This window comes from Salvia splendens, chromosome 11, assembly GCF_004379255.2.
Source record: "Salvia splendens isolate huo1 chromosome 11, SspV2, whole genome shotgun sequence".
In the NCBI taxonomy this organism is placed as follows: Eukaryota; Viridiplantae; Streptophyta; class Magnoliopsida; order Lamiales; family Lamiaceae; genus Salvia; species Salvia splendens.
In genome coordinates this window covers 29,504,320-29,528,818 of record NC_056042.1, presented here as the reverse complement: position 1 = coordinate 29,528,818, position 24,499 = coordinate 29,504,320, and the positions used below count along the sequence as shown (strand labels likewise).

Genomic DNA, 24,499 nt, shown 5'->3' with positions numbered 1-24,499 from the left:
GAAATTTGCTTCCTTATGTAGTTTGTTGATGGTTAATAGTAACTCCCTCCGCCCTTCCATAATAGATGTCACACTTTCCTTTTTAATTTGTTCTATAAAAAATGTCACATTCCCTTTTTTTTGAAAAAGCTCTACCTCCCATTAATATCTCCCATTAATATAGATACAACGCTTATTTCTTCTTGGCTTTATTAGGATGTGTCATTCTATTGAAAAAGATGACCATGCAGTCATGAGTAAAACTATAAAACTACATCTAGAAATATACGAATTTTTAATAGATTGTTTATAAGTTGTAATGTATACGATTCAAAGTGACCACTTATCACAAATAAAAACATTTAGGAAATACTACCTGTGATTAAGTAAAGAGACAAAAATATCCTTAGATGTGACAAATTTTACACTAGGCCTTTTCTATTGACAATTCAAACGAATTTACAGGCCTACAGGCCCAGCAAATGAAAGACAGAGGCTTTGCCAGAAATCTGCAGATATGCACTTTCTTCCTTCCTTCCTCTGCACTCATCGAGCACCTCAAATGTATCGTTTCCAAAGCCTCTTCCAATCTTGTCAATCAAGTGAGGCCTTGATACGTAGAGTTGACACCTTGTATGCAATTTTCAGCGATTCAGAAGTACCATTTTGGTCTTACTTCCTGTTCCAATTCCGTCAATTCCCTATACTCGTACCATTTCCCTCCAGCGGCACCAACTGGTAAAGGAGGCCGCACAAAAACTTCCACGGGCTTAGCAACATGGACTGCTAACACTATCTCACCACCAGTTTCGCCTCCATCTGACACAGGTGATGGGCCAAATGGTTCTACAGTTATCCACCCAAGCCCCGATATAGCTACATCACAGGCAGGCCTAGGAAGGGCAACAGAGAAGAAAATGTCAGCAATCACAAAGAAACTTAGGAATAAGGTGTTATATCAAGAAGGGTAATCTTTGGCTTTAGCAGGATTCGCCTACCTCTCGGCGTCATGGTATTTTAACTTCAACTCACGTTTCACTTCAAGACCCATCCAGCTGTCTGCCTTCTGTTTTACAGTTGGAGGAGTCAAGAGGACCCCAACTTTTTTCTGCAATTCATACACAAGGTTTACTATACCTCCACTGAAGCTAATCACTACTGAATGAAGTAGAGATCGAGATGCACATCAATGCCTGTGACATAGAATTTCAATAGAATGAAGAAAAGGGGGAAGGTGATCTTATGCATTGTTATTGCAATCTGACCTGGTAAAATTCATCAGCTTTTTCAGTAGGTACAACATGAAGTTGAAGCGCCTTAGGTCCATAAAACGTCAAAAGGGTTTCTGGGAGGGCCTGCCATAGTAATAGTCAGTAAAAAAAAGATACACATTTAGGAAATGATCTTACTTGCATAAGAATGAGTTAAATGCTCAAACACCTTAATGATGTCAATTCGGACAAGACCTCCCCAAAAGATTGAGAAGCCAACCAATCCACGTGATCTGATTTGCTCCATTAACGGGCCATCTAACATCAGAGAATTGTTCTGTTTTACACCACAAGCAAAGGGGGGAAGTAAGTTCAACAGAAGTAGTAGTCTAGTCAACAAGATTGAGAAAGAAACATACGGGAAACGTTTGACCCCGGAGTCGACTTTGGGGTGCAAGAACAGGAAGATCCTCCGAATGAATCACAGCAGCTAGCCTATGGTGAAGATGAACCCCAGGTGTATCATATAAGTTCTACAGCAAAAAGGGGCAGCACTTAGATAGTAAAACAGTGATGCAACATCACCACTACTGATTTTTAGAGTAGCTACCATTATTTATTTATTTTTAAAAACCCTATTTCATGTTCTCGAAATTCTGCTGTAAGATAGGCACCACATTTTATATAATGTGAATAACGTTCAAAAACAAAATGACTATAAGAATTGAGGAAGTCTACTAGCGATCAAAGCATGGGGATTCAATTATACTGATAAAGACAAAGGTTGTGTGAGGTCTGGAAGAAAATTGGCTTGATTGATATGATTGTGAGTAACTTGGGACGCACTAATTATCTGCCATAGTCATTAATCATTATCATAACAAACTGTTAAAGCTGGTGCACCCAATTCATTTGGAATTTTTAGTGTATGATAATACTTTCTTAATTCTCTTGATTTTGTTTTGATACAAGGATATAGAAAATGCCCATATGGAGACTTAGGTTGGATAGTACTTACCCCTCCATTTAGGAAGGCTTCAATTCGGATTGGACCCAAAGTAGTTCCAGGAACAGCAGATTGAACTGGTTTATATCTTCTCGCAGAAGCAGCTACTGGATCATTATATGATAACAGTTCTATGACACGAGAAACTCCAAATTAATAATATTATAATGACAAAGAGAGGGTATCTAAACATAATTTCTATAAAGGGTCAAAAAAAATGATGTGAAAGAGGAAAGACTGAGAAAGTGAGAATTAGTTAACAACTTGCATGGCAACCCAGAATGAAAGGATGTGTCTAAGCATTCTTCTATTTTCTCTACACAACTAAACAATTTTGAAATACTGAAGGATGTAGGGAAAGGAAAAACGCTGATGAATTTAGCCACACGCAAGGTGAAACTGCATCACTAAGACTAACCAAGAAAAGTTGAGGTTCGTTAACATTGAAAATATACCCGCCTAATGATAATGTTTTTGCAATGAGACTGAAGGTATGATTGATCTTCTGGGACAATATATTTTTGTGCAAAGTTTAGTAAACATATCAATCAGAGGAGAGACTGAACAAGCTCAATAATGAAACAAAGCATGCACAACTGCATAATCAAAGGTTCTCAGGACCCATACATGAATTCTGTAATAAAAGAATATGTAAGGAGATCAAAACAACATAAGCTTACTTAATAATGCATTAATGAAAGCCGACTTTCCAACATTAGCTGAACCCTGTTAGATCAATGAAGTATTACATAAGCAGATTCACGTGGATCTCTGAGCAGAAAATGAACATAAGGGATACATGCTGCACTTAACCTGGACAACTGAATAGACTTACCAATATGTAGACATCCCTTCCCTGCAATGATAAATTTTGTGTCAAAGTGTTTATCGTATTTAGAAGCATTAAGGTGTACAAGATTCTAAATGATTATTCAAAAGGAGACATACATCTATGAACTAATCAGTTCACGAAATGCAAGGTGGGTTTACCTTATCCTAAAAGCACATTAAAGTGACTGGTCAATCCCAACTGGAAGAATTATGCCTACAAATGCACATGCATTCTTCGATATAATATTTATAGGGGATATGCTCAACATATTCATCCAACCGATATACCCATGTTGATGATGTATGAGATCTTATTGAGAGCAGTTCAAATATTTATAGAAATAATTAAAAAACAGTGTAACTGTTCAAATCCAGATTAACATTTATCAGATGGAAATTGGGCGTTCTTTTCATAACATGCAAAGGCTTAACAAAAATGCATGCTAGTTAATTGGTTCTATGTAATCTAAGCATTTCAAAGCATGATTTTCAGGGCAGCCAATCAAGTAAAACAAAAATATTAATGACGGAAGCCTTGGTTGGCCACTGACCTTCTTCTCTTTCTGAATTTCTGAGATCACTCCAGCAACGCCCACCAATGACTTTGAACTTGTCAAGTGTACACTCAGTACGCTGCAGGATAGCATTTTTATTCATAAAGATTAGCAGCCGATCTATGAGGAAACTGCAGGAAAGGAATCATGACATGTTGGGCATTAAAAAATAATTACTCCTCCGGAATAAATTAAACATAGCCCCTAAATCAAATTTATAAATCAGGATGTGCCCAAGAGAAGCAGCTCATTCAGGCTTATCAACATCATTTACAAAGCCCCTGTTAATGGCCATCACAATATTTTCCAGTTAAAATAGATCAAAGGAGAAGCATAAGGTGTCACTGCAGAAAGGAAAATAAGCAAAATGGCAAACCATAGCTCGTTTATCTTTAATAACAATCTAGCTAATGTAATACTACAACTTACTTTAATTTCTTCTTCATTGTTGCCTCCACAACCCAATCACCAACACAATTCAAATCAGTTCCCTTTGGAAGAAGATCAACCTAAAACCATCAAGGACAAAAGCTCATAACTACTCTTAAAACATTCAAAACAGTGCAATACAAACACACTCAAGGAAGCAAAAACTAGCTACAGAAGCTACCTTTGTCACGACAAGTATTATAGGATTCGCACCAACGTGATCACGCACACGAGCCAAGAAGCTGCCGTTGAAGTCCACTATATCAACCTACGTACAATTACTCGCAAATTCCCCAATTGGATAGATCAATAGAAACACACAACCTCAATCAATAAAAGGCACCACAAATACAAAATAATTACCAATTTCACAATGAGCGTTTTCTCGTGTCGCAGATGCGACAGCTTCTCCCGAAGCTCCTCCGCGGTGACAAACTGTTTCCCACCGGGATACCCTCCATTGCCGCCAACTGCGGTGATCATATGCCCGTGCGACAAAAGCCGGCACCTCCCGCATATCACTGTTCGCAGCTGCCTATGTTTCTTTTTCTGTAAACGCACAATATAACACGCACATGCTCAATCAAACCATAAATTCAGGCCAGGATTTTCCCATAACGATATAACTCACCAAATTATACGTCTCAGGCTCGATGTAACCCGGAGCATCGGGTTCCGATTTCTGCAGAGGTGCGCCGCAGCCATAACAGCTAGGGCCACTGGAGGAAGGTAATTTCGCTGCCTTATCTAAATTCTTCTTCTCCTTCCTCTTCTTCTTAATTTCAGCGAGAACAGCGGAGGAAGCGGCTGAAGATTGGTGTGTTTGGAGGAAGAGGTCGCCTCTGGTTGGGGCGGCGGCTCCGGAGCCGTCGAGTTCGGGCGGTGAAAGCAGGTAATCGGCGACGTCGGTTTGGGTAGATATGCAAATGATTGGAGGAGGTAGTGCGCGGGAGTGAAATTTGGGAAGGAGGAATGAGTTACGGTTTTGGATGGGATAGGGAGTATAGAATGAGGAGAGGGAAGATAGAGAGAAAAGGGGTTTTGTGGCCAACGCCATTGATGTCTGGTGTGATAAGAGTAGTGAAATGCATTAAAGACGATAGGCGACTCGATATATTGAGAGTTGCTGAAATGCCATCACGCTTTTGAAGAAACGTTGTACAAGCCTTCTTTTATTGAACGAAGTTGTCTAATTTGATTATTCAATTTATATCCTGTAACATAAATGATTTACAACAATTTCTTAAAAATATAATTGGAAACCACATTGCAATTACTAAATCGAAGATACCATTGACAGTTTATGAAAATACGATTAAAAGTAAAACGTATGAGCCATCTTTAATTTCAACGCAAACAAATGAAAAGAACCAGCAAAACTAATCAAAAGATAAAATTTTCGAAGATGACGACAGCAAGACAACTGCTATACGGCCGATAGGGAAAGCCATGACATGACGTGACGATATGTGGACGAGTGTCTGAAATGATTGGAAAGAAGCACACAATTTAGGCTTGTTGGCAGCAGCTGCTCAGTTAAGAGAGGTTGTGATCATAGGATTAGAGAGATACATGAAGAGATTAATTTGGCATTTGGGCAGGCTGTTTCATGATGCACTTATTTTAATAAAATAAAATTGTTTTGCAGAAATACAAACTACGTATGCTGTTTAAATGGCTAGAATCAGAATTGTTTTCCAGTTAGTACATCAAACATGATCTCCAGAATAAGGATTGTTTCCTTTGATTTGTACTTTCCCACCACATCAAAGAGTTAACATCAATTTGTGAGCAAGTTAAATTAAAAAAAGAGTCCGTTGTTTCAACAAAATCTAGGAATTAAAAGAGTCCCAGTGGTGAAACATGTAACTTTGTATCACAGGGGCAACCCATAAAAAAATCTATGAATTGAGTACAGATTGTTGTGATTAAGAATACTGACTTATTGAGCAATACAGTTATACAAATGTTGACTGATCTCAAATGCAACAGAAGTGAAATTGGAGAACCTATCAACAACAGCAATGCCCTATCGTGACACGACGTCAAACTGCTAAGCTAACTAAAGAAGCCTCAAACCTGTAACTCTCCTATGGTGCTTCACCTCATCACTAAATGGCAGTACATTTAAACAAACTTACTAAACAACTAGTAATTATTCATAACACTTAGGGTGTTATAAGAACTAAATTTGCCTCGCAGAAAAGAAGTGAAGATATAGACTAACATATATACAAGAACGAAGCGATATTAGTCAATATTCAAGCACCAACTGATGATTTACCTCAACTCCAAATTACACTTAGAAGCACACAGAATCCGACCACCATAAATAGGAGCTTCAAGTTGGAATCCACTTGCTCTTCCTGGTTTTGATGATGAGGGAATCCCTGAGCATGTGCGCCATGGAACGTATTAGGGTACCCGTATGGGAAGCCATGGCCTGCTCCATACATGTTGGGATTTGGGAATCCATTAACTTGAATGTTAAAGATTGACGGCAATAGTCCTCCAAGTGCTGCAGATAATGTGAAGCCTCCAAACCTAGCACTCACAGGCGCAAAGCCACCAAAGGGGCCAAAGCCGCCCATGAATCCATACCCTTGGTGTGCAAAAGCATTTGGATGAGGTGGAGGAGCTGTTTCGGGCCTTTGACCAGTGGGGCGATGTGGAATCTCCATTCCGGGAATTGACTTAGAGCGAGGGTCGGTAGAATTCTTTCCACGGCCGTATAGAGGAACCAGCTTCTCCTCTTCAATGAGAGCCTTACAAACAGGGCACTCGTGCGAATGCGAGTGGATGTGAATCCATTTGTAGAGGCAAGGCCAGCAGAAGAGATGACCACAAAGAGTAACTATAGGGTCTTGAGCCAAATCAAAGCAAATATTACACTCAAAATCTCCAGCATCAGTGTTGTTATTGCTACTGCTTGCAAACGAAGGGCTTGGGGGTTGCCTATTCATCGATTCCCCAAACCCACCCTCCATTTTTTGACCCAAACTGCCTTGAAATTGCCAACATATAATTATAACCCCACAATCACATAGATTGAAAATTACATATACTAAATCCCATGGATGAATAGAGAAGATAAAAAAGGTAAATTCAGTGAACAAATCAAAGCTAAAACATACCAAAGCGCAAATTGTAATCCAGATTTCACAGATTCGTGATCTAAGTTTCAATAATTTTACACGATTACTGGGCCTTGAAATCTAAAACCCCCAATATGGATGAAATTTGTAATGGTAAAACTTTGCAGATCAAGCACAAGCAAATCAGAGAGAGGGAGAGAGAGAGATAGAAACCTTAATCGAGGAGGAGAGAGTCCCACGCGGCCACGCCGACGGATTCAATAGAAGATGTCCGAATAGAATCGAAAATCTTGTTTTGGGGGAAAACGGAGTATTGGTGAAACTGCAGGAACCAAGTGGCGAGATCCTATTGGATGGAGCCGCGGAATTGACTCTTTGAGTTGGAGTTTTGATTTGTGCTTAGGTACTCCGTCTACGCATGCACACACCGAACCGGACCGGCGGTTAACCGGCGGTTCGGAATCACCGGTTCATAAACCGGAATCGGCAGACAGTTCGGCGGTTCATGCGGGCTGGTTCAGATTCAATGAAATGTGAAACCTGAACCGCCGGTTCAACGGTTAAACCGGTGGTTCAATTAAAATTTAAAAAAATATATAAAAATTTGTTTTTATATTAAAAAACAATTTTTACAAATAAATGAATACGAGAAATTCATAATAGCCCATATATATTTGATTGGCTTGTGAATTCTATGAAGTCTTTCTTGGTTATTTCTCTTTTATAGAGACATCCTTGAATGTTTTATGTTTCACTTTAGATGTGAGACAAAATATGTTGAAATATTTTCTTTTATAACTACATGTTTAGAGCATTCATTCATCTTTTTCCAATATGGGATGCAAAACTTTCTTTTGTCTTCTACTTTTCTTCATTTTTTTTATAATATATATAAACAAAATTATTATTTGAATATATTCTTGATAAAAATAAACAATTATTGAGAAATATGATTTGTATATAGAAAAATAATTATTTGTATAATAGTTATCGTTAGATTTATACAATTTGTATTATAATTATTCTTTTAATGTGTATATTAGTTAACATATATATAAATTTAAACATAAGCAAATCGATAATGATAAAGAACTAATGAATAATAGTTAATGTAATAATATTTATTGTTAAATTATAATAATAGAAGATAGAGTACTAATATAGACAAAGAATGATGGGAGATCTATCATATAGTTATAAATAATGACTTTTATCTCACATTGAAAGAAATAGTAACACATCCAAGAATATGTAACTATAAAAGAGAATAATCCAATACACTATCTTCCAAATTAAAGCGTCAAATCCAACTTTAAGTATTGGGCATTTTAAAAATCAAAAGGTCTAACTTAAAGTATTGTTTATTAATTTTTATAAGTAAATTGTAATCGTTATAAGCTATAACTTTTAGTCTTGTTCAAATTTATTATCAATAAAATTGTAATTTTCACCTCATTGTTTGAATTTTATTTAAGCACATTTTATACATAATAAAGGCTAAAAAGACAAAAAAAAAATCAAGTGCTCATACTTAAAGTTAAACCTTTTGATTTTTAAAATATCAATACTTAATGTTTGACTTGAGCATTTAAATTGGAAAAGAGGGTATTTGATTATTCTCTTTTATAGTTACACATTATTGGATGTGCTACTCTTTCTTTCAATGTGGGATAAAAGTCATTATTTATAACTATATGATAGATCTCCCATCATTCTTTGTCTATATTAGTACTCTATCTTCTATTATTATAATTTAACAACAAATATTATTGCATGAACTATTATTCATTAGTTATTTATCATTATCGATTTTCTTATGTTTATAAATTTATGTATACGTTAACTAATAAATACTATTATACACATTAAAAGAATAATTATTATACAAATTGTATAAACCTAACGATAACTATTATGCAAATAAATATTTTTTTATATACAAATCATATTTCTCAATAATTGTTTATTTTTATCTATCAAGAATATATTCAAATAATAATTTTGTTTATATATTTTATACAAAAAAAAAGAAGAAAAGTAGAAGACAAAAGAAAGTTTTGTATCCCACATTGGAAAAAGATGAATGAATGATCTAAACATGTAGTTATAAAAGGAAATACTTCAATATATGTTGTCCCACATTGAAAGTGAAACATAAAACATTCAAGGATGTCTCTATAAATGAGAAAATCAATAATGATTCCATAGAATTCAAAAGCCAACAAATAAAAATAAAAATTTAAAGTGAACCGCCGAACCGGCGATTTTGAACCGTCGTTGGAACTGGAACCGCCTAAACCCTTGGCGGGCGGTTCAGGTTCAACATTTTTTTGAACCGTGAACCGTCGGTTCCGAACCGGAACCGGTGGTTTTGGAACCGTGTGCACACCTAACTCCATCCCTCCGATTCATATTTGGTTTTGGAATAAGTTTTAAGAAAAAACAATGATATTTGCCAAGTTAGTGAAATATGAATATTATTTTTATATATTAATTTTAAAATAGAATGTGAATAGATAAAATAGTAGAATACGGGATTTATTTACTAAGTATCTATAAAGTTAAATAAGACTTTTATTATAGAACGAACGAAAATAGCAAAATAAGAGTCTTAGATGGAAGGGATAATGTTTTACTCATCAATTAATAAAAATCCAGTTACATTTAACAAGTGGTGATGATCAATGGTTGAGTTAAAATGTTCACAATAAGGCAGAACAATCATGTCATAGCTAAAAAAAATTGTCAACAGTCACAAAAAGTTGTCCATCCCAATAACAGTCACGCCACAACCACAAATCTCATTATTTTATCAATTGTTGGTGTATTTTAATTGGACCATAATAAAAATTATCGGACGAAAACCATTAGGAAAAAAAACATCATTTATTTATTAAAAAAATAAAACCAAATTTATAGAAAAAATTAAGGAAAAAAAAATCTCGCCAGCGCCGCTTTGTCAGCTCCCTCCACCCCGTCCACGCCGCACACCCAGCTTCCTCCCCACCGCCACGGCGGTCCCCTGTCCCGCAATAGCCGATGCGGCTGCGCCGCGCCAGCTCTATTGTGGACACTCGTACTAAATAAGTATTGTATATGTTGTAGGTATGAGCAGTGGCAGAGCCAGAAATTTTACGGTGGGGGCCCAAATTACCATTAAATTTGTTGATTGTGTTCAATTGCTAACAACACGGAAACGGCTCGGACGCAACAATATAAAAAACCACATGTGAGAAATGGATGATGAAAAAAATAATTAGTAAACAGATTTTTTAGAGCGTAGCACGATTTATTAGAACAAAGCTATTTTTTCTAGTATTTCAGAATTTTTTTATATAAATGGCATCACATTAAAATTAATATTATTCATAACATATAATAGTATTTTAAAATATTTATAGAATCAAATAATTATTATCTATTCTTAAATTATAAAAATTATTTTTATGATGCAATTTAAAAATGATTTATACAAAATTACTAGTTAAAAAAATCAATAAAAAATTTCAATGGAAAAAAATCCAGTAAATATAAGTGAATATGAGAAAATCAACACAAATTCTAATAAAATATGAATCCAAAGAAGAGGAACAGTTCACTAAAAAGTAAAATGCTGCAAGGGATATTCGAATCCAGCATCCATCAAATAAAAGGGCGGCTCCGCGGCACCCTAACGAACTACACTAGAACGTAATATGTTAAATAGACATTGCATACATATATTATATACATGTATTATTCAAATGGCTGAGGGGCCCAAGGGCCCCCTGCCCAATCGTGGCTCCGCCCCTGGATATGAGGGCGATGACGGTGCCAGTGATTTATGTGAATGAACGAGAATTCAAAGGGAGTGTGGGGGTGAGGTTGCAAAGGTTGAATGTGATGTTTGAGGATTGTTGATTTTGCAATTCTTTTCCATCTCAATTTGTTGCTCAACATATGAAATGTTGTGTTTATACTCTACGCCGAGTCCGAGTTGCATTTTTCATCTTGAAATAAGTTAACTCAGATAATATTATCATGTATGCACATAGACAAAAAGAGGCATTAATATGTACCACAAAAGTATCATTACACAAGTACTATTATCGTATACGTACGTATTAAGTGTCCTTGTATACGTAAAGAAACATTTTTTTTCATCTATAAAAGAATAGTATGATGGTGTATATTGAATATTGAAATAATGATAGAATTGAAACTAATCTCATTTCTCAAAATAAAAAAAATATGCACATTTTTTAATTGCTGTATATGATAACTGAATATGTATAACTAAAGTCAAGAGAATGTTCAATGGGATCCGTAGCGCAAATCTCCCGATCCTATTAAAACTCAAATAGATACCGTACGTCATGTAGTTTATAAATTGGTTATGAAAAACAAACAAAGTTGAAACATTAACCACATGTAAATGGGATGCATGGTACAGAGTTATTATTTTCAATGTTAACCAACTATACAATTCAATTTATTCTTAATTAATGAGAATGTTTTATCAAAATTGTAGTTATGGGTTCGACTCAGTAACTTGAGGCATACTTAATGAGAATGTTTTATCAAAATTGTAGTTATGTAGTTATTTTTATACCAAACTAAATGCCAGTAGAATTGCCAAAAAACTTAATTTAAATCTAAACATTTGTTGATCCAGAACAGGAGAACGAATTAAACCACCATCTGAAAACAAATTCCGCCCGAATGGAAACATCATCCAAAAGCTAAATGTATAAAAAAACATATCAAATCTCAAACTAGCTTACAGATCCACAGCACTTCTGTTAAGTGATAAGTTCCCTTAACAAGATTCCGGCTCCTAATAAATATGAAAAGATATGGTAAATCAATAACTAACTAATTAATAAAAATATGGAGATATTATTGAAGATATGCTCGTATCAACTTCACACAGAGCTCTATACCTCACAAACAGAACTATCTCATCTTCCACTCCTTCCCAACTCTATGATCTCAGACACTCACAATGTCGATCTTCTTCCCTCCCGTCATTGCATCTATATGTACAACGATCTTCTTCCCTCCCGTCATTGCATCTATATGTACAACGCTTTCACTTCAATCGACTACTTCACCATGTTGAATTCCTTCTAATAAAGTGACAAACCAAGAATGGTAGGACAAGAAAAGACAAGACAAATCTGAAATTGTAAACACAAATTCTGAATCTAGAAATTTTGACATACTCCTATATTTATAATTAGGAATCCGCATAGGCTAAATTCTGTCTGCATATAGTACAAAATTTTAAAACAGAAGTAGCACAACAAAGTAAACACAGAAAATTACAAATCCGGTCTCATTCTAGTATCTGATCTTATTTTATAATGATGATATGAAACGTTAAGTAACATACTGTCATTAGTCGTAAGGAATCTGAATGTAAGCAGCATCACACACGAATGGAACGTCGGAGTACATCCCAGCAAGGGCACACCTTATGCACTCCAACACTGTGAACAAATACGCAAATGCCATAGCAGTCCAGAAATGCATTCCAACTTTGCCCCAGTAGACAGCAAGCGGCATCCATCGACTGACAGTTCCAATGACCTGCAAGGCAATCTCCAGCAACATGCCCATAACCACATGGAATCTAAAGAAATGGGGCCACTCCTTTCGTCTCACTACTCCAAGGTAAGCAACAAAGAAGTACGCCATCAGAAACCAACTCGGTAATCTCCCTAATGCTCCCAAGAAAGGATATGTCAGAAACTCAAAGTCCTCTAGGAAAGGATGTAAATGATACGCTGTTTCAGCATACATCCATGTCTCGTGAAGGGGCATCAGATAAGGGAGGCAGGCCAAAGTTCTCCACCACCATTTCGGCTTCTCTGTCATAGCAGGATATCGGTAACTGGAAGGTACATCTTTGGATGCTTTTGGAGCCAACGATTGCCGATGCCTCTTAGGAAAACTAGGAATGGTACGAAACAAACACCCTTTTTCTCCATGTAAGAGTGTTGATGATGTAGCAGAAAGATGCAAGTGCTGGACGCCTGCCAAGATACTATAGAAATTAATTTCACAAAGAAAACAAAGGCACTCACCTTAAGATGACCGACACACTTTACTTACCATTTTGAAGTCTCCCTAACCAGTTTTTCTAGAAACACAAATTGGAGGACTAAGAGAGCTAGAATTTCCACAAGACATTGATCAACATGCTAAGCAATTACAATAGTCCAACATGCAAAGTACTTTCCAGATACATTAGATAATTAAAACAAATAAACAATATCAACACTGAATGTACATATGCATATTAAATCAGAAAACAAGATTAATTGCAACTACTTGTTCTAACCCAATAAGCTTTGTAGGCAGTAGATATATATGTGAATCAGATAGCACCTGGACAGGTATATTCTAACTGATAACAATATTAGAGTTTCCACATGTCGCTATATTGCCATCCCGCTACCATTGTAGTATAGTATTAAAAGATCTCAGACACAAAATCATATGATAGCAGCAACACTAATAAATTCAATCATAATGTAGTAAGGAAGTGCCTTTACATTCTGTACTTACACTACCATAGTGCCACTCAAAAATAAAGTATTAGCATCAGATGACACCCACACAGTTAATTTCCAAGTTCCTAACAGATAACAATCATGGTGGCAGCCAATCAACCATTCGCAGCCAAATTCTTATACTACTATACCACAATACACTATTCAAAAACACGACACGTTGACAAAAGAATAGAAAACTTCCAGAAGATAGGTCAACAGTAACTTGTTGATGCATTAAGTTAGTGAGAGTACAGTTTTAAGTTGCCAACATGAGAAACTCGCATTTTCCCAACCACATGACACGTCAAGTTTATGCTACCATTGCAGAATTTTGTTGCAATGGGGAGGTTTACTATTCAAGATTATTGTAATACATAATTGAGTATGTTTATCCTTACAAGGATTTCTTCAATCCTCCCCATTTCAAGAGGATATAAAGCAAGCAGATTAGCTCAAAATTATAGGAATAGTTTTAATCCATCTAAGTAAACAATGGATTGCCTTGTGTTATCTATAAAAGTAAACACCCCCTTTCTGTTTACACATGCAAAAAGAGAAGTATCAGCTATACATTGATAAGGTAAAATGTGAAGCATCTTAAACAGAGTGACAGCATAGTAACGAACCATATTAAAAATAAAATACTATGCAATCTTCAAAAACACTAGGGTGATAACTCAATTTATTCAAATTGAACATACCTAAAGATTTAATTTCTGGAAGAGGTCCCCTGGAGCTTCTACAATTGAAAGACACAATGTTTCTGTGTGAAATTCTCGAATTGCATGTTCTGAAATGGCATAGATCTCTGTTGTAAGGGAGTAGACTGGAAACCAGACAACTCCCACTGAGACTCATATTCCAGCTTCAAAACATCCACCCTAATTGAACAGATAACAGTTAAATCATACAATGATGTGCATATCACATTTGTGTGTATCATGTCTTCACAAACATAACTCAAATATCAGAAGCTGAATTTCGGAAAAATCAAACCGGATAAAACGAAAAAGGTAAAATAAATAGTGGATGAGATAATAAAAATCACAATTAGAAGGAAATTACAACCTTTTCAAGGTGAGAAGAAGGCGGCGACGATGGTGGCGGCGGATTGAAGTGATAAGGGATTCTAATTTAGCTATATTCTTATTTAAGAATTTCAATTTCCTTTGCGTATTGGCGTAGGATAAATCCAAACTACGTAATCACAATTTAACGTAAGTATTTTTATTACGTAATATTAAAACATTTAATACTTAATTACTCTCACTTTCCCTCATTCATTTTAAATACTACTACTACATATACACCCGATTTGATTTTGTATGTGATTTTTAAATTTTATCATGAGCTAATAAATTGTTTCTGTGACGATAAAATTTCAATTGAAAACGTAAAGTATGAGTATATGCATACAGTACTTACTTCCAATATAAATGTTGTACTCCTTTGTTTCATTAGCGTTGATACATAAAACAAAATGAAAATAAAGTAAGAGAGAATAATATAGTAAAATATTTTCTTTACGTTATTTTCTTTTTACTTCACTCTTTCTCTATTTTAACTATTTATTAGTATAATTTTTCAAAGCTGAATGTGAAAAAAAATATGCTAACATTGATGGAACCGAAAAAGAAAAAAAAGTTTCCCGGGAAGGTTTGGCCTAAATTCCAACCTAATTAGTGTATGGGTGACGAGAGTTGCTCAGCTATGCCAGATGAACCACATCTATTCTTTACCTAATGACCTAATCAGAACGATTTGTTTTTTTATATTTTTTATATTTTTTTTCTGGAAAGAAAGGGTTTATTATAATTTATATAATGCCTAATGTAGGTATATAGTTGGCTTCTAAGTTCTATCATACATTCTTCTCTCTAATTATGTCTATTTTCCTCATTTTCTTTACTTAATTTCATCGTAAACTCACATGACTAATTTACTCTACTATCAAATCTGGTTAATTAGAAGTTTCCAAGAAATTTCTCAATAGGGCCCACTGGATATTCCTACAAAATTTCCAGTATATTTCCTTGACATAAAATGATTCCTTGTAGGTAAAAAGGCCAGACACTTTTGATTTGGTGTAAGACATTTCATAATTTCAAATAAAATAGAAAACCTTTTTGACCACTCCCAATATATCATAATTTCTACAATTTGTTCTTTTTATTCACACTATTGTACTTTATCCACATTATTCAATAGAAAAGAACATGCATTGTGGATTACAAGATTTCATTGAATAATGATAAAGATAAAATCTGAAGTAAGTTAGTTTTGCCATTAATTTTTAAGGAAAATCAAATGTGGCTCATTTATTCCTATATATAGTACTAGTACTTGTTTGTGAGATGGACATAATACTTCAATATTTATATAAGTAGAATAGTTAAATGTTAATCCAAGCCTTCTTCAATGTACATAGGAAACCACCATGCAATTTCTTGTGAAAATTTGGCCATTCCATCTCATTCAAATAATCTATAAAAACCCTATAGTTTTGTCACAAACATTCTAAGTTTTAATTAATTAAATTAATTCAATTCATATCTCAAAATATTGATCAATGGCAATTGCAACCATCACCAAGCCATTCCGCAGCCGAGTTTTCAAGCTCCGCCTCCGCACCAAGCCAAACACTGCCGCCACCCCTCCGCCGCCGCCGCCGACCACCAAAGCAGAAGAGTTCCGGCAGGTTTTCCGATTCTTAGACGCCGACAACGACGGAGCCATCTCGGCGGCCGAGCTGACGGCCTACTTCGCCGGCATCGGCGACTCGGTGTCGCGCGAGGAGGCGGAGAGGATCATCGGAGAGTTCTCGGGAGGCGGTGATCGGGGTTCGTTGGTGCTGCAGTTTGAGGAATTCGTGAGGGTGGTGGAGCTGCGGGAGGGCGAGGACGGCGCGGACGTTCTCCGGCGGGCTTTCGAGGTTTACGAGGAGGAGAAGGGCTGCGGTTGCATCACGGCGGAGGGGCTGAGGCAGGTGCTCCGTCGCCTCGGAGATGTGAAATCGGTTGGGGAATGCAAGGCCATGATTGGAGTGTATGATCTTGATGGCAATGGTGTGCTTGATTTCGAGGAATTTTCTAAGATGATGAGTTATTGATCGGTTGGACAACCAATTGCTTCGATTTGAAATCGGAGAAAGCTTTTTGAATATATGAAAAGATATCGACCATTCAAACTGATTTGATTTATGTCACGATAGAAATTAGAAAGGATAGTGGTCTAATTAGTGTATCGATCTACGTCATGATTAAAAATCTAATACGTATTACGCTATGAAACAGAGGACGTCGAGTGTTTTTTCTTGATGTGAAACACGTGTGGATCAACTTATAATTATTGTGAGTACATAATCGTATCTCGTTTCGCATCACAATTTCTTAGCCGCCGTACATATATAAAATAATTTTTGAATCGCGATCCACATTTCAAAATTTTGGAGTAACAGTATAATTTTTATACGAATTCGCTCTCTCTTTCTCACTTCCTTGTCCCAAAAAATAGTCTCGTATTTCTATTTTTGCTCATTCACAAAAATAATCTCATATTACTCATGAAAAGGTAAAGTTACTCTAATTTTATATTCTTTCATACTTAATCCATTTTTTCTCTTATCCACATTATTTTATTCTCTTGGACTAATACCAATTTTGCTTTAAAATTCGTGTTGTTGTCATAGCATGAGTTTTAACACAAAATTGATAAAATATTCTGAAGAAATAAATAAAGTGAGAGAAAGACTGATAAAATGTAGATAAAATACGAGATAGAAAGATAAAAGATGAATAAGAAATCTGGAGTATCTTTCAATTTCTAATATGAGACTAAATTAGTTGGACGGACGGAATTAAAAAAGAGTGAGAATTTTTTTTATGGACCGAAGCCGGAAGGAACATTATTGAACGTTAAAAATAACATAAAAATATTAAATGCTCGAAAGCGCCCAACTCCTGAAACTTAAATCCAGATTTTATTCAGTTGAATGACAAGAAAATTACACATAAAAATGATGGTGAATAATTTATTTTACTAGCATATATTGAATCTTCAACTTATTTAATGGACATACAAAGCATAAAATTCTAAAATCCCGAAATAAAATTTATTATTTTCTGTGATAAATCATGTACGTGTGAAATGAAACCTATACAAAAAAAACTATACAATAGAATGATCATGAATGATTACCAAGACCTATTCTAAAAACTCCTGTGCAAATAAATGAACAAAAAAACTAAGCTAAAATCTTATAAAATCAATCATAAAAATGATAATAAAATCCATTATTTAGTGAGGAAATTTTCCAGTCTTTCGAATGCAATCGAGAGTACGCTGCAGCCCAAACTTGGTGACCGCTTGATGGCCGGCTCGAAAACCATTTCCATACACCTCAGAAGGATCTGATTCGATCTGATATTTGAAGCACTTGCTAAGCTTCTTGTCGAACCGAGAAGTCTTTGATCCAGAGGAATGTGAGGTTGATCCATGGTTGTTATCAGACATCGATAGGATCTGAGACTCCAGCCACATGCTCGCAATGACCTGACATATACCCTCTTCCACGTCTTGTCTCACACCTCGAAAACCTGGACAAGATTACCATTATCAGCACAAGAAGATCGAGCGAGGAAACAACATGGACAAAGAGGCACACATTGTGCAAAGAGCACCGGGAGAAGACTTCAACTGTTTGTTAACATCAGTGATTCATTGCTAATAGTAATCTAAGCAAGCCTTCGTTTTTCACAAGTGACAAAAAAACTCATCTCGGCTAATAGTTACTCTAGTGTTTGGATCACGGAACCAATTTACTATTTAAATAAAGCAAAGGGAAAACAAAAATTATCAAAATGCTAAATGTTAGGCTGAATCTTTTCGTGGCATGCAAAACCGGGATTTGGACACACATAGGTTAGACTTTATATGGCAGAATGTTATAGTAGATAAAAATATTGTGGATTGTGAAATGAAATGGCGATTGTAAGAATTAAGTTTGGCGAGAGAGAGCACCATTAAGTCGCAACCATAAATGCATCATCTCATGAGCCAAGATCAACCCAGTCAGCAACCTGCAGGCATGAGGAATCTGGGAATATGAAATCGAAACCTAAATGGAACGTCTGATCAGTCCCTAATAGGAAAAAAAAAAGTTAAAAGTACCTTGGAAGACCATATAGAATGAGGATTGCTGTCACTTCACAATGGTTGTGCGGCTCTGTTATCATGTCCACGACTCGATTTCCAGCTCTCATTCTTGGCCGCTATCATCCAAATGGGGAATAAGGGTTCTGGGAAAAGGCAAAATCTGAAAAATGACCAAAGAATCCCTTACACTGGGGATTGTCGGTTCCTTGGAGACACAAGCGCCCCGAGTTTCAGGCATGTGGTAATGACCCTGGAAAAAAAAGACAGGAAATTCATATAAACTTAGTAGATGAAACCTATAACAGAGAGTAGGTGACCCTGAATATATTATGTTTAGTATCTTACATGCTGCTCTCCTCCCATGGCTTGATTCAGTGCCTGCTTCTCAACCAAGTAAATGGGAACTTTCTGCGTCAATTTCATCTTTAATCCTTTGAAGAACTCATGTATATCGTAAAAAAGGGGCTGGCATTGGCGAATGTCCATAATTGCTGAGTCCAGGCACTCTAAGCAGAGTTTTCGACCGTCGTTAAGAGCAGCATATATTTCCTCCGCTGACTGCAACAAGCAAAAGATCCAAAGTAATGATTAGCCACAAGTTTAAATGAATCACATTAGATCTTATAGTGACAACGAGTGGTTGGTATACAGAGATTTAGAGGGTGTTTAGCTAAGCTCATTTTAGAGAGTTTATAAGCTCCAACAGCCTATAAGATGTTTCAAGAGTTTACAAAATCTAATGTCATAAGAGATTATATGTTGTCAGAGTATTTGGATAATTAAGCGAGATAAAATCTTCATTAGAGAGAAAAAAAATTTAAGAAAGATGAAACTGAAAGGGTACAAGTTAGAAATAACAAACCACAGTATGGTAATTTTTGTATATTGATTGTTGTTAATATTACGAAAATAAGTTGGGGTGAGGAGCAGAGCAGGGATCTTCTCATTAGCTGTTTTAAGAAGCTTATAATCGGACAAGACCTTCTTAGTGCCAAGACTTACCTCCTTTCGTTCACAACTACAGCATCTAGGAGTGCCATCGTCCTCATGCCTAGGACAGTACTTCTGGGACCAGAAAGGATGCACCTTATATTCAATAAGACCAGTTGCGTTTGTCGGAATCTGTGTACATGAAAGTGATTAACGATATCGTAAAAAAAATGACGAAATCATATAACCTTACAAATTTGATTTTTTTTAAATACTCTAAACTTATATTGAATATTTAAACAATCAGAATAAAAAAGAACCGTTCAAAAATCCCTCTCACAGTCCCATCTGTTCTCATATGCCTGGAAACGGATCTATAATATCAGGAATAGTTAACCGAACCATGCTGACCTCTATCATCTACGACCTAGCCAAGTGCAAAATGTTGCCTGTCGCATAATAGTGCTCTATCACTCCTTTTTTCGTGAAGATATAAACAACTTAACCAGACGTTAATTCCAGCCTAATTCCAGCAAGTTGCTCACTAGCACCAATAATTCTATGATGTACTGCCTAAAAAAAGAAACTGTGATCTTAGAGATCATGACTGCATTAAAATTGTCAATCTTTCAGGTGAATTTAATTTCTTTCCCACCTAGAATGTTCTATTTATGCCTAAATACATTCTATAGAATTAGAGCATCTTAGAGAACTCTGTGGCAGCCGGTAATATTTACCATATCTTCATTGGCCAGTTAAGAACATCCTCGTCCATCAAAAAATATCAAGATGGATAATATCTTCATAATTTTAAAAGCTAGAAAATCGTTTCAATGGTGACATCAAAAAGGTATTCTAAAATTACAACTTAAAAACCAAAGACAGTATAACCATAATTTATGCATTCGGACATCTTTCTCGTTCCTACAGTTGCAACCATCTCACCTATCACTTTCTAAGAAAACTGCAAAGATCGTTGGAAAGCAACTTTGTTTAGCAGCACCAAACACGTCATCAAAGCATATGTAGATTGTGTGATAAGTAGTAAGGAAAAGAACTTTTGCCCAAGCATTTTCAGACCGAATGAATATGATAATGCGTGTATTGAGATACTTACGAAGTGTCTGCAGACATCACATTTTGGATGATGTGACTCCCTGTAGCAAGTTTTATGATAATGGTAGCTACCAGACACGAAAAACTGTCAACAAAGACACGAACCTGGATTATAGAATTCATCATGTGAAAGTCTGGTCATATTAAATGTGGCGCAATTGCAAATGCAATATTTTGATGATACAATCATCAAGATTGCTCTAAATTAACAAGTTCTACAAAATTGACCAATATGCATGAATGTGAATGTTTAGTTTATAATAACTAGTAAGCCTATTACAGATATGAAGCTCTCTATCAAATGATAATAGATGAAAAGAAGCTTTTTATAAGATGGACATATCATAATCTTTATACCTCGTAATCAGATAACGGTTGGTTACATACACGGCATCTAAAACATTGTGGGTGCCATAGGGCATCCCTGCAACTCACATATCCTCCATGGCCAATCTCCATATTACAGCCAGCACAGATCCTATCACAGAAAAGACAAGATAGGAAGGCTACATTAGAAGCTAGATAAAAAAAACTATGAAAATGAAGTCAGTGCTATACACATAAAATCTGCATCTAATGATTACATTGGAAGTACAGGTAAAGTTTGAAGCCAAGCTAACACGTAAAAGGAATGTTTAGAAGATGATGTCTAGAAATTATGGGGCACTTGAGTGACAAATTTTCTCTCTGAGTGGGAAAGCATATCAGCTTCCTTCAATTTTATGTTAGTCTTAAAGTACCCACAAACCATAGACTGGAAAACAACAAGAAGCTCAAAAGCAATTTTCCACTCGAAGAAATCTCCTTGAGCTAAAAGCAAATCAAACATATTATGATAATGCATTTGTTTCTGGAAACTGCATATTAACATAAAGATCCAAATTGGTTCCTAGTTCCTAGAAGAAAGTTTTAGTTAAATTCTCACGTGTTTATATAAATCTGATAATCATAATTGTCACATTATGTCAAGACTCCACATGTACCTTAAGCTTGTGAAATAGGGGATTGTTACAGGTTGGTAAAAGTTATCGTCTCCATATCCATATCCGACTCCAGTTCCATATCCATATCCATATCCATATCCATTTCCAGTATCATTTCTACTCCATGACTCCGGTTGAGAATCTATAACCAAACTCTCCTGAAGGGCCCTCGCCAATTGTTCGCCGTCATCCAGTTGTGGCTCCTTCTCTGTACCACATCAGATACACCCAAAATTATGCACGCATTAATAAACTGTTACTGGAAACATGAAAATAGACCGTAAGCTAGATCCAGCAAAGCAAGTCCCTTTACAATACAATCGATTGCCACTGAAACCTTACATAGGAGGATGATAATAGATAAATTGTAGAAAAGTCTTCAAGGAAGATAGGTACTAAGGGAACAAAACTAGCACGTAACCTTCAATTTCCCTGAGATATAATCATACTTCCATGTTCATTTATATTTACATACAAAGCTGAACACAGATAGCCATTGATCTCACCAGCTGTAGATTTTCCTTTTAGGTCATCTTCTGAAAGCGATAATGCAACAGCATGGTCTATATCTTCGGTCTCTCTCCATGAATTCTGAACCAATGTATACAGCCAGAGAAAACAGAACTAAGAAGTTAAGAAAATGAACTTTATCATCTCAATCTATGTTCAATCAAAATTGGACTTAAATAAGAGCTGATCTAATCTGGCAGACCATAAATTTCAAATCACCTGAATCTAAGGTATGAAAAGCTAGTCTTAGACTTGAAGAGAAGGAGACTGAATATTAGTTGCAAAGCTTTAATGGTGTTCTATCCATTGGGAGATTGTCACTATGTTTACGACCCCACATTCTTTCCTGCCCTTGTTTATGGGTGATTAAGGCACCACCAGTTGAAGTGAGGCCGGTTACAATACGAGAACAGGCAGTTTCATAAGAATAGGAGATAAGGATCTGACATTGATAAATAGAAAAAAAAAAGCATGCAAATATTGATAGAGTTTCTTGCAAAACCAATGTGCCCATATTTAGTTCAGATTGATTACTGCCGCGACACAATTTTAATATCTCTACTCACTCTTGTTTCTTTATTCTTGAACAGTTGAACTTGATCTAACATTCCAAACATTTATTGATTGGAGTAATTTAATTCTATGAGACAGTCCTATGAGGAAAAAGAGAAAATAAAATAGAATGTAAGTAACAAATGCTTACCAACGAAGCCGATTGAGGAGTCTCTGCAGTATCCGCTCCATATCTCCAATCAGAATGCCCTTCCAAAACTTTATGGTCCGAACACTTGAGGATTTTGCGAAGCCAGCCCATTAGATAAATTAATCAGTGCACAGCCAATGAAGTCTCTACCTGAGGCACACTATTTAGTTAAGGAGCAGAAGGATTGAGTAAACAGAGGAAGAAAGATATACACCACACAGATTTCGTGTCTAATATCCTATCACAAAGCTGGAGACTGAAACTATTTTTACCCATTTTCATCTATCTATAAGAATCGGAAGTCTCGGTTCATGGGTGAAGCAAATACCTTAACTGGATAAACAAGAAACTAAAAACCATTTTGAGTTGTGCACCACATTATGTATTTCTATGGAATCAAAATTAGATGACATCAACTGAAATTGACAAGAAAATTTTCCAAAGCAATGAATGCTTACATAATGAAACCCAAAAAGATCTCTCAATCCATTCCAGAAACAGTTTACACATACAAAAAAAATTATACACAACACATTCCATAGAGCAACAGCTAGATATTTAAGCCAAAATGAATCACACAAAACGTGGCAAACCAGAATAGAGGCAAAATCTATAACTCAACAAATTCAAATTGAATTACAGTTTGAAACATTAAATGACAAAATGCAGACACCAATTGCAAACCAATACACATGATTATGATAACTCACTAAACACCAATTTCATCAACAATCAAATGGCACGGATTGCATGACTATCCACCTCAATTTCCACACATAAAAAATTGAAAGAGATTTCAGAGGATTCGTTTGATCAGATCATCAACAAAAAAAAGGCAAATATCAAAGTATTTGACTAGTAGCTGACCTGAAAATAGACCCCATTAAGTCCACAGCAATGGTTGATGCACAAGGCACTCCACACAAATATCACAAATTCTCTTAAAAAATCTGAGCGTGCCCTTTTGGTGCATTTAGTCCTCAAAGAATCTTTGCGGAAGAAAGATTACTTTTTTTGCAACATGTAAATCAATCAAGAATCTTTAGGTTCTCAGGGACAAAAAAAATAAAAATAAATATATACTCTTAATGATTAATAAAGAGAATAGCTCAATAATAAGGTGAATGAATGCTCCAGGCGTTCCGTTTCTTCTCTTCGTCTTCCTCTTATAGTTGGTCAATCAAAAAATCAAACAAATCGCGTGGCAAAAATTTGTTTGCGCTGTGTGAATATGGCTGCAAATTTCAAAGTCAAACTATGACAAAGTATTATCTTTATTAATTAATAGATTGAGTATCTTTTACATATTGATCACCAAAAAAATTAAGTTCAGAGTAATAAATAGGGTGATTCAGTTTTTATCCTAAATGTGTTTAATTTATCATAATCTTGGTGAGATAGCAATTTTATATTTGATTCTTCAAATTATGATTAAATCTATCGTCAAATTTAATCTTCA

At 35.6% G+C, this 24,499-nt stretch overlaps 5 protein-coding genes across 9 annotated transcripts; 1 reads left to right on the top strand and 4 right to left on the bottom strand.

Moving 5' to 3' along the window:
* Positions 1-263: 263 nt before the first annotated feature.
* On the bottom strand, positions 264-5,081 carry LOC121755293 (putative nitric oxide synthase). Of its 2 annotated transcripts, XM_042150595.1 has the most exons (13): positions 4,642-5,081; positions 4,374-4,559; positions 4,192-4,278; positions 4,011-4,090; positions 3,579-3,660; positions 3,032-3,052; positions 2,877-2,922; positions 2,209-2,327; positions 1,610-1,723; positions 1,420-1,527; positions 1,245-1,334; positions 978-1,087; positions 264-872 (listed from the first exon to the last, which is right to left on the bottom strand). In XM_042150595.1, the coding sequence occupies exons 1-13, from the start codon at positions 5,065-5,067 to the stop codon at positions 632-634; spliced, it is 1,710 nt and encodes a 569-aa protein (XP_042006529.1). In that variant the 5' UTR covers positions 5,068-5,081; the 3' UTR covers positions 264-631. The 2 variants fall into 2 exon arrangements, with proteins under 2 accessions (XP_042006529.1, XP_042006530.1); XM_042150596.1 differs by lacking the exon at positions 264-872 and having other exon boundaries at positions 1,054-1,172.
* A 7-nt stretch (positions 5,082-5,088) lies between these two features.
* LOC121755329 (E3 ubiquitin-protein ligase RNF185-like) lies at positions 5,089-7,463 on the bottom strand. 3 transcript variants are annotated; one of them, XM_042150649.1, is made up of 3 exons: positions 7,319-7,463; positions 6,295-7,014; positions 5,089-5,224 (listed from the first exon to the last, which is right to left on the bottom strand). In XM_042150649.1, the coding sequence occupies exon 2, from the start codon at positions 6,995-6,997 to the stop codon at positions 6,296-6,298; it is 702 nt and encodes a 233-aa protein (XP_042006583.1). In that variant the 5' UTR covers positions 6,998-7,014; positions 7,319-7,463; the 3' UTR covers positions 5,089-5,224; position 6,295. The 3 variants fall into 3 exon arrangements, with proteins under 3 accessions (XP_042006583.1, XP_042006582.1, XP_042006584.1); XM_042150648.1 differs by lacking the exon at positions 5,089-5,224 and having other exon boundaries at positions 5,933-7,014; XM_042150650.1 differs by lacking the exon at positions 5,089-5,224 and having other exon boundaries at positions 5,933-7,010.
* A 4,823-nt stretch (positions 7,464-12,286) lies between these two features.
* Positions 12,287-14,851, bottom strand: LOC121755324 (protein TIC 20-I, chloroplastic-like). Its single transcript, XM_042150639.1, has 3 exons — positions 14,713-14,851; positions 14,346-14,525; positions 12,287-13,122 (listed from the first exon to the last, which is right to left on the bottom strand). Exons 2-3 carry the CDS (start codon positions 14,500-14,502, stop codon positions 12,485-12,487), a joined length of 795 nt encoding a protein of 264 aa, XP_042006573.1. The 5' UTR covers positions 14,503-14,525; positions 14,713-14,851; the 3' UTR covers positions 12,287-12,484.
* Positions 14,852-16,037: 1,186 nt separating this feature from the next.
* LOC121755346 (probable calcium-binding protein CML41) lies at positions 16,038-16,989 on the top strand. The gene has a single exon (XM_042150667.1). The coding sequence runs from the start codon at positions 16,214-16,216 to the stop codon at positions 16,751-16,753; it is 540 nt and encodes a 179-aa protein (XP_042006601.1). The 5' UTR covers positions 16,038-16,213; the 3' UTR covers positions 16,754-16,989.
* Positions 16,990-17,728: 739 nt separating this feature from the next.
* On the bottom strand, positions 17,729-24,275 carry LOC121755299 (protein DA1-like). 2 transcript variants are annotated; one of them, XM_042150609.1, is made up of 12 exons: positions 23,908-24,275; positions 23,041-23,190; positions 22,334-22,418; positions 21,828-22,035; positions 21,202-21,322; positions 20,846-20,929; positions 19,801-19,920; positions 19,144-19,356; positions 18,986-19,048; positions 18,814-18,914; positions 18,664-18,722; positions 17,729-18,239 (listed from the first exon to the last, which is right to left on the bottom strand). In XM_042150609.1, the coding sequence occupies exons 2-12, from the start codon at positions 23,149-23,151 to the stop codon at positions 17,941-17,943; spliced, it is 1,464 nt and encodes a 487-aa protein (XP_042006543.1). In that variant the 5' UTR covers positions 23,152-23,190; positions 23,908-24,275; the 3' UTR covers positions 17,729-17,940. The 2 variants fall into 2 exon arrangements, with proteins under 2 accessions (XP_042006543.1, XP_042006544.1); XM_042150610.1 differs by lacking the exon at positions 23,908-24,275 and adding an exon at positions 23,803-23,882.
* Between the last annotated feature and the right edge of the window lie 224 nt (positions 24,276-24,499).